The 9,805-nt window shown below is 43.6% G+C and overlaps 1 protein-coding gene across 1 annotated transcript in view; it reads right to left on the bottom strand.

The window, feature by feature from the left end:
* Positions 1-707: 707 nt before the first annotated feature.
* LOC105360192 (PAR-domain protein 1) overlaps positions 708-9,805 on the bottom strand; it is an 87,940-nt gene continuing 78,842 nt past the window's right edge. The window contains exons 3-7 of the mRNA XM_011497024.1: positions 8,428-8,560; positions 8,212-8,331; positions 3,790-3,893; positions 1,703-1,849; positions 708-985 (exon numbers count right to left, since the gene is read on the bottom strand). Of these exons, the coding sequence (XP_011495326.1) occupies positions 899-985; positions 1,703-1,849; positions 3,790-3,893; positions 8,212-8,331; positions 8,428-8,560 (591 nt within the window). The 3' untranslated portion in view covers positions 708-898. The remainder of the gene's footprint in view (positions 986-1,702; positions 1,850-3,789; positions 3,894-8,211; positions 8,332-8,427; positions 8,561-9,805) is intronic.

Here is a 9,805-nt window from a genome sequence, read left to right as displayed (position 1 = left end):
TACGATGGCGTCAAAGAAAAGAGAGAGAGTAAGATTGTGCGCTCGATGGATGATAAAAAGATAAAAGTCATAAGTCACTACTACCCAAGATGACACTACTCCAACAGAGTGCACCGCGTAATTTTATCGCTCATTATTTTTATGCGACGTTCATCGTGCGAGCAAAGCACGAATGGCGAGCACGAAAGTTGCACTCCTATCGAGCAAAAAGTAACCCGACGACAATCCAAATCCAATCGCTCCGAATCCCCTTATCCCCAATTCATCCCTAAGGAGCCTGCGTTACATTAATTTTGACAGACTGACAACGAATTACCCGAGAGTACCCAATCCTCTTCCCCTCTCTCTACCACTCGCACTCGCACTCTCTCTCTCTCTCTCTCTCTCTCTCTCTCCACCTTTCTCTACCCGTCTCTACCTCTCTCTACCTCTCACTCTCTTTCTCTCTCTGCTCAGTGCTCTCGAACGTGACTCGATCTCCGCGGCTCGGCGTCGAAGCTTCGCGCGCTTCCTGCCGATGGTGACGACGCCCACGCGGACCTTCGACTCGCTCGGCGCTCTCCTGCCTTTTTCGCTCATCAGCTTATTTATCGCCGCGGTCCTCGTCGCGCGCCCAGAGAAATAGATAGATAGATACACACAAACACACACGCGCGCGCGCGCGCGCGCGCACACACACACACACACACAGGGGAGAGAGAGAGAGAGAGAGAGAGTGAGAGAGAGAAAAGGGAGGAGAGTAACAGATATCGCGCGTGGGTGTTAGAAGGCGCGTGCAGTGGACCGATAATCCTTTAATGCTCCTTTCTCGCTCGCAGTTAGCACATAGACACATCGTCACTCGGGGGATTCTCGTTATTCGTTAGCTTGAGGTGCGGAGCGCTGGGGGCCGCAGCGGTTACACGTCCGTGTACTTGCTTAGCTTGTCGCGCAGCAGCATATTCTCGTTCTTTAACCGGTCCAGCTCCTGCCGCAGTCCCATATTCTGCAACAGATGAGAAACATGAAATTATGGTGGCTCGGCGACAGCTTGTCTGCCCATTTTTATCTTAACTTACTGCCCGAAGCGATCCGCACTTGAAAGATTTCTCTCAATACTCGACCGAGAATTAAGTTAATAACGCTCGGCTCGCGTTAATTACAAGGACGGTACGTCGAGGTGGTGGAATAGACGCGTAGCCGAGAAAGAAAATCGATCGCGATAACCTGGTAATATCGCGCTCAGCTTGTATATGTAATGGCCGATGAACCAAAATTCCTCTAATGAACAATCTACATTACCGATTGAGATTTCGCGTTGACAAATTTCTTAGCGTTTCGTACGTGGACGCTTAGCGCCACGTTTAAGCATTCTAACCAGCTTAACGGCCTTATCAGTTAATTGTCATTAGAATGTAGAGTCAGGATGGCGAATGAAGAGCTCGGTTAAATTAAAGTCGCACAAGTACCGAAAGAGCGCTCGTGGTCCGTTAATTTGAAAAAGTTTTGACCTCGCTCATTTGCTCCCAAGGATCGAGCATCAGACGGATTAATAAACGCGTTCCCAAGATGCGGACCTCAGCTACGACGGCTGTGATTATGCGGGGCGCGGGTGACAGGAGTCAAACACCCCAATACAGAAGGCCAAAAGTGAGTGAGTGAGAGAGAGAGAGAGAGAGAGAGAGAGAGAGAAAATAAGGATGATTGGCGGTAGCCTTCTTACCTCCTTCTCAAGGAATCCGGCACGTAGGGCTATTTGATTCTCCTTCATGCGGCGCGCGTCCCTCGAGCGTTTCGCCGCCATGTTATTCTTTCTGCGACGGGCCCAGTATTTGTCATCCTTTAGGTCATCGGGAACGAACTGCAAGACCAGTATTTCAAATTAGATTGATAACTAATTGTACAAAAGTTGGTGGTTGGGTGATCGATAGGGCGCATTCGGTCGATAGATTTTGCTTTTATTTGTATTTGCAGTACAAATTCGGTACTAATCTATTTCATTGTTTATTAAGAGAAGCATGATTGTGGCACTGTTATGGGATGCTGGAAAGCTTACAGAGAACTTGACTTTAAGAACTTGACGTTGGGATAATTTTGGGGAAACAAATTATTTATTGTACAATGATGGATCGACTGACGAGGAATTCGGGATAAGTACTTCGCTTCATTAGCGTATTATTATTACATTATTTGCGTTTTTCTATTGGATTTCAGTTAGGTACATACTTTATAGATTGAATATAAGCATCGAGTAAAAGTACTTAACGTCCGTTTTTAATTTGATATTTTTAATGCCTTTAATTAAGGGGTCGGAAGCTTGAAAATTAGTATTCATACGTAAAACTTGGGAGTGGAAGAAAAATTTTTAATCCCAAACCGTTTAAAGTACTTTATTACCCATACATACCCACATACGTACATATATACATACATACATACATACATAAATGCACGCATGCACACATACAAGCATGCGTACGTACATGCATGCATATGTATACGTATGCATGCACACGTACATACGCGTATGTGAAATAATATATATATATATATTCAGTTGTGACAATCATGAAATATATAAATATAATTGAAATCTAATGCCACTTAAATATTTTGAGTTTTTTTTATTTTGAATAAATATAAATTATTAACTGTATTTACTAGGTAATAACACTACATGCACGCTGAGTTGTGTTTATACCGAAAAGTCAATTAAAATCTTTGGAATGGCTTGTGACTAATATTATTTATTTGCAATTATCTCGATTATAAACAATTGGTCGTATAATATTGGCTTATATAGAAAATTTACCGATTTAGAGTTATCTTTATGCGAGACGGTTGGGACAGTTTAATCGAGAATGCATTTAATGCGAAGGTAAATTTACTTTCATAATTTCGTCCTTCAGTGTATTACCCAAATTATTAATAGTAAATTTAATAAAATATCGTATGATTGCCACTACTCTTTATATTTTTCAGTCATTCATTATCTCGTGCATTTTAAAATCAAAACTAATTGTAGGTGATCGCTTTGTCGAAGATGATCGATTAATGGCGAGTTCGGTACGAGAAGGTGTATTTAGATTCGTCATATTTTCTTAAAAGAGAGAAGAAAAACAATAGCCGAAAAAGGAAAAAGGAAAAACGAAAAAAAAGAGAGAGAGAGAGAGAGAGAGAGAGAGAGAGAGAGAATGGGAAAAAAAAGGAAGAAAAATTGATCTCTCAGTGAAAAAAAACATTTGTTAGATTAACAATAGTAATCGTTCGATACTTAAGCAAAATTACATTAAGAGGATCTAATCTCGGAAAAAATAAAAAACATAAATAAATATTGCCGTCTACATTTACAAAACCCTCGTAAAGCTGGCATTCGGAGTTTATAATCAACGTTCTTTTAACGAAAAAAAAGTTCTTATTTATTGAATAATGAGAAGCCGCGTGCTGTTAAAAATTTCCCGGTTAAATCGGCTCCAGCATCCCGCCCAACCTCCTCCCATCCTACACCCACCCACAAATCTCGTCGATTCGTACCACGAATGGAAAGCCACGCGTCCTTCGAAATTAGCCCGATGCCAGGCAGTCCAATGGGCCCGACTCGGCCGTCGAATTATCAATGAATTACCAGTGAATGTCCAGCTTAGCCGCCCCCGAGAATAACGAGTCGGCCAGTGCCTCGTGCAGTGTACATAACAAACAGCCCAGCCAGCACCATCGCGATAATGATAAAAGCGCGATAACGAAGCCATGAACAACCACGCGCCAGTGTCCGAAGCGAAAAGCGGAAGCGGGGTAGGAAGGTGGCCTTACCTGCTTCCGTGACTTCTTGATCATCGGCTGGGGCTTGAGCTCCTCGTCGGAGAATGCTCGGGTCCGGGGATCGAAGTCCCGCCCCGATGAGGCCATCGAGAGCGCTACAAGAGACAAGCCATATTGTATTCGTGACGAGTCCCCCGAGTCTGGCGGCGCGGCACCATACACAGGAATTCGTAACGACTCAACGTTAGTTGCGAGCTAAGGTTCTAAGGCGCGGGCATACCGAAGTCCTGGCCAGCCGCGCAGTCGCGTACTAAGAGGATGATCGGCGTGAGGTGAGAGGGACGAGAGTGCGAGGAGCCGGACTCGAGGAGGAGCTTCCTCGCTCTTTCGTCCCGTGGTCATGTGACACGCTCTGACTTAATTTTCCTCTTACTACTCGCTCGTCCCTTCGATCTCGACTTTTTTCACTGCGCTACTTCGAAACTGCCGTGCGCTCGAAGGAGAGCGGCGCTGCTGATTATCCCGACGGACATTAATTATGATCTCAGCGATGCTTTTAATGCGAATGTGCGATTGTGCGATTGTGATAAACGCCCCGGGGCGATGACAATAATTCTTTGGCCGTTTAAGTAAAGTTTAACGTAAATAATAGGGCCACGAGCGTGCGAGCAGTGAATAAAGATGACGAGATCGATGACACGATTTCTCCGACACTTTATGAGCAATCCATTTGGTTAATCATACGCTCGCCTATTGAATATCACAATTTTCACATTCAAATATCTTTATGAGGCTTAATGCCATTCAGCGTAATTGTTTATGCTGATAAGTAATTATCAAGCTTTCGTAATTTTACCATTTGACCGTTCGTCTAACCAATCGTATTGTTCTTCGGATTCGCTTGAGATTATTTATTTAATCATTAACTAATTGATGCACTTAATCGATGAATTTTGTAAAAATTTCATGTCACTCGACACTTAAAATTAATGCGTATTCACTCGTGTCTGATAAGTAACTCGTTTAACGAACAATACAATCGGAAATCTTGTTCAAAAATTATATTACAAAGAAAATTTTAAAGCAATACATAAGCAATGCGTCTAGGATATAATAGAAAAATGCAACCGGTCAACTTGTGACGAAGAAAGGATAAATTAAAATTAACATACAAATCAATAGCAATGAAATCGATACAATAACGCTCTCTATTTATTAAGCTCGATAATATACATTGAATATTATCATCGTCATCATCGTCGTCATCATCATCATCATCATCATCATCATCATCATCGTCATCATCGTCATCATCGTCATCATCATTGTTGTTGTTGTTGTTGTTGTTGTTGTTGTTGTTGTTGTTGTTGTTGTTGTTGTTGTTGTTGTTGTTGTTGTTGTTGTTGTTGTTGTTGTTGTTGTTGTTGTTGTTGTTGTTGTTGTTGTTGTTGTTGTTGTTGTTGTTGTTGTTGTTGTTGTTGTTGTTGTTGTTGTTGTTGTTGTTGTTGTTGTTGTTGTTGTTGTTGTTGTTGTTGTTGTTGTTGTTGTTGTTGTTGTTGTTGTTGTTGTTGTTGTTGTTGTTGTTGTTGTTGTTGTTGTTGTTGTTGTTGTTGTTGTTGTTGTTGTTGTTGTTGTTGTTGTTGTTGTTGTTGTTGTTGTTGTTGTTGTTGTTGTTGTTGTTGTTGTTGTTGTTGTTGTTGTTGTTGTTGTTGTTGTTGTTGTTGTTGTTGTTGTTGTTGTTGTTGTTGTTGTTGTTGTTGTTGTTGTTGTTGTTGTTGTTGTTGTTGTTGTTGTTGTTGTTGTTGTTGTTGTTGTTGTTGTTGTTGTTGTTGTTGTTGTTGTTGTTGTTGTTGTTGTTGTTGTTGTTGTTGTTGTTGTTGTTGTTGTTGTTGTTGTTGTTGTTGTTGTTGTTGTTGTTGTTGTTGTTGTTGTTGTTGTTGTTGTTGTTGTTGTTGTTGTTGTTGTTGTTGTTGTTGTTGTTGTTGTTGTTGTTGTTGTTGTTGTTGTTGTTGTTGTTGTTGTTGTTGTTGTTGTTGTTGTTGTTGTTGTTGTTGTTGTTGTTGTTGTTGTTGTTGTTGTTGTTGTTGTTGTTGTTGTTGTTGTTGTTGTTGTTGTTGTTGTTGTCGTTATCGTTATCGTTATCGTTATTGTTATTATTATGATTATTGTCATTATAAAAGATGTAAGTTAAAAGTGACGGAATATGTTTGATAAATTGGAATTTCAATAAAAGTGGAAAGGCAGTCTTAAAAATTATTTACAATATATTATCTTCCAATTGTGTATTATCTATGAGTTAGTGTGAAATTTATCATTGAAAATCTATTCCCACGGTAAATATGCTATAAAGTTTTTTAAATTTGGCGAAAAGAACGTTGTTTAGCACAAAAATCTCGATATTATCTCAAATCACAAATACGAGAATTCGTTCATATATTTCAGAATTGTTATACAGTATGTAGTGCAATTAGTAAATCAGCGAATACTTGAACATAAATGTTTGGAGTGATAGAATGGCGCTCAAGTGTGGAGGCGTTTTGTGGTCTTGACTTCTAATGCCCTAGGTCAATTATAAAAAAAGAAATTAAAAACTATGTCATTCCATTTAAAAAGATTTTCATTAATTTGTAACAATAAGTGATATGTTAGGAAAATTAACGTTGCGAGCGAAGTAGAAAATTTTTATTTAAAAATAGCAACTATTTCATTTAGTGTGGCAAATTTTTCTTTCATACGCGATACATCGTTAAATATTAATTTTCGAAATGACACAAAATTAAAATTTTCTTTATAATGTAACTTTGTAGTGATTCTTCTTAACATACATATATACATATACACACACGCACGCACGCACGCACGCACGCACGCACGCACGCACGCACGCACGCACGCACGCACGCACGCACGCACGCACGCACGCACGCACGCACGCACGCACGCACGCACGCACGCACGCACGCACGCACGCACGCACGCACGCACGCACGCACGCACGCACGCACGCACGCACGCACGCACGCACGCACGCACGCACGCACGCACGCACGCACGCACGCACGCACGCACGCACGCACGCACGCACGCACGCACGCACGCACGCACGCACGCACGCACGCACGCACGCACGCACGCACGCACGCACGCACGCACGCACGCACGCACGCACGCACGCACGCACGCACGCACGCACGCACGCACGCACGCACGCACGCACGCACGCACGCACGCACGCACGCACGCACGCACGCACGCACGCACGCACGCACGCACGCACGCACGCACGCACGCACGCACGCACGCACGCACGCACGCACGCACGCACGCACGCACGCACGCACGCACGCACGCACGCACGCACGCACGCACGCACGCACGCACGCACGCACGCACGCACGCACGCACGCACGCACGCACGCACGCACGCACGCACGCACGCACGCACGCACGCACGCACGCACGCACGCACGCACGCACGCACGCACGCACGCACGCACGCACGCACGCACGCACGCACGCACGCACGCACGCACGCACGCACGCACGCACGCACGCACGCACGCACGCACGCACGCACGCACGCACGCACGCACGCACGCACGCACGCACGCACGCACGCACGCACGCACGCACGCACGCACGCACGCACGCACGCACGCACACACACACACACACACACACACACACATATATATATATACTTTTTTTTTGTTCTGTTCTTTTTTTTTATTTAATTATTTACAAGAGAATGAAAATCCGTGGCTGTAACATTCGCTACTTACTCGTGCCCAATTAACAAACAATAAACAAATAGCTTAAAACGTATTATCATCAAAACAAATTAGCATTTTTATGTCGGAAATCTACTAGCTGAATAATTTTTACGGGCCACATAATAATCGATTAAATGCAAGAATTAATGTCCGCAATATTATAAGCGCCGTTTATAACGTATTTAAAATACATGCTCGTTCATCTCAGTCGTCCAACATAAAAAAAAAACAAACAAAAAAAAAAACAAACAAAAAAACAAAAAAACAAAAAAAAAAACGAAAAAAAACGAAAAATCACAATAAAACCGTTTTCGTAATCAAGTTCCTTTACTTTAATGATAGGCTTACTTTTTCATGGTTTTTCGCCAAAGCTCATCGTCCGAGTCACGCGAGCACTACAACTAAAGTGCTCTGCTCCAAAAAGGCAATTTCGCGCATTTCAGCGAGCTCATCACACCCGAGAAAGTACCTCGAACAGCTGAGAGGCCGCGATCATCGCGAACCAACTCGGCGTTCCTTAGACAGAGAAAACCCTCCCCTCCCAGCTTCCACCCTCGTACCACCATCTCATCAACCACCACCACCACCACTCCGTAATGCGAAATTCAGAAATCTCCCACTCCCCCGTCATCGCGCCCCACAGAAAAAGTAAGCTCTCGCATCATCGTAAAGGTAAGGTTAGCCCGTGAAAAGCACTCACTGGAGTCCGCGGGCGAGGGTGGATTGAGGGTGTCGGGCGAGCAGCATTCGCTCGGTGAGGGCGAGCGTTCGCGCTTGGTGACGGGCTCGAGGTGAAGGCTCGCGGGTCCCTGGTGACCGCCTCCTCCGCCACCGCCGCCTCCGCCGCCACCGCCGCCGCCAACGCCAGCTCCGGCGCCAGGTCCGCCCCCGGTTCCGCCGCCAGCTCCGCCGCCGCCTGTCGCTTCGCTGTTGCCGATCTTGTGGAGCTGACTGGGCTGCATCGCGCCCTGAGCCCCGGCTGCGCCGCCACCGGCCACGCCATCCACGGGGATCCCGTTCTCCGAGAGGAACTCGTCCAGGTCGACATACTGCTCGGAAACAAGACAGACAAGGTGGCTCTTTGCTGCTGAGTTGGCCGCTTCGTTTGTGATTCGTGGCTTTGTTTGTCGCTCGTGGTGGTGTTAATTGAATTTCATCGCGGGTCTCTCTCGACCCTTTCTCGCGCCACTTTCTATCTATCTATCTATCTATCTATCTATCTATCTTTCTTTCTTTCTTTCTTTCTTTCTTTCTTTCTTTCTTTCTTTCTTTCATTTCTTTCATTTCATTCATTTCTCTATAACGTGCTTTTTTAAGAGGAGATATCGCGCTCGTTGCCTTTCGATTCACTGCTATTACTTCTCTTAGATCTGCGTGCTTCGGCCTCTTTGGTTAGCGTGCGATCGGCACTCCTCTACGCCCTCGATCGCACATCCATTGTCATTTCAGTTCGAGCGCCGTTAATGAAGATTTGACACTTTAACCGAATGATTAGCTATTTCATTTTTATCAGGCGGACGCTGAACGTCGTCTATTAGACTTTTCGTTTGCTCATCTTTTAAAAGTTCAACGAGAATTTACGACTCGAACGTGGCAGATCTTTTTCGAAATTAATAACAATCAATTTTCAAGCCAATGACGAAGCCAGTGTTTGCAAATTCTATTCGCTTCGTATCTATAAAAGAAGCTACGATCGTTAAGTTTAAAAAATACATGGATATACCAATGAGAATCTTGTGCGCTATATCGCACTTTATGCTGGCTATTGCGAAACAAGGCAACTTTCCCGAGAAAGTATATGATATAGTTTTATTTTTTGTATTTGCATGTCTGTGCGGTGATTGTATTAATTCAGTCATGTGTCTAAAGTGCGCGCGTAGATAGTCAAATTAGTTAAAATCTGAATCTGAATTTCCTAAGGCTATGGATTACGCCTGAGAAAGATGACGTGTCGTGCCGCGCGTAAAAGTAATCTTAATTATGGTTTGGAGAAGCGTGTAATAATCCGAAATATCGTACAAGGTATATTGAATGTCGATTCCGCTAGTGAAATTGGATTTATTGAGCTAAGAGATCAAACGAGCTCTTTACTGATTCAGGCCATATTAACTCAGTCGCTGTCTGATTTTTAAATGCAAAATGCTTCATCCAATTAATGAATTCTATACGAACGCGACGTCGAAGTGAGAGGGAGGGAGAGAGAGAGACAGAGATAGAGATAGAGATAGATAGATATATATATATATATATATATATTATATATATATATATATATAGAGAGAGAGAGAGAGAGA

Source organism: Ceratosolen solmsi, unplaced genomic scaffold (assembly GCF_000503995.2).
Source record: "Ceratosolen solmsi marchali unplaced genomic scaffold, CerSol_1.0 scaffold13, whole genome shotgun sequence".
Lineage (NCBI taxonomy): Eukaryota > Metazoa > Arthropoda > Insecta > Hymenoptera > Agaonidae > Ceratosolen > Ceratosolen solmsi.
The sequence above is the reverse complement of the archived record's forward strand: the minus strand, read 5'-3'. Positions and strand labels throughout refer to the sequence as shown.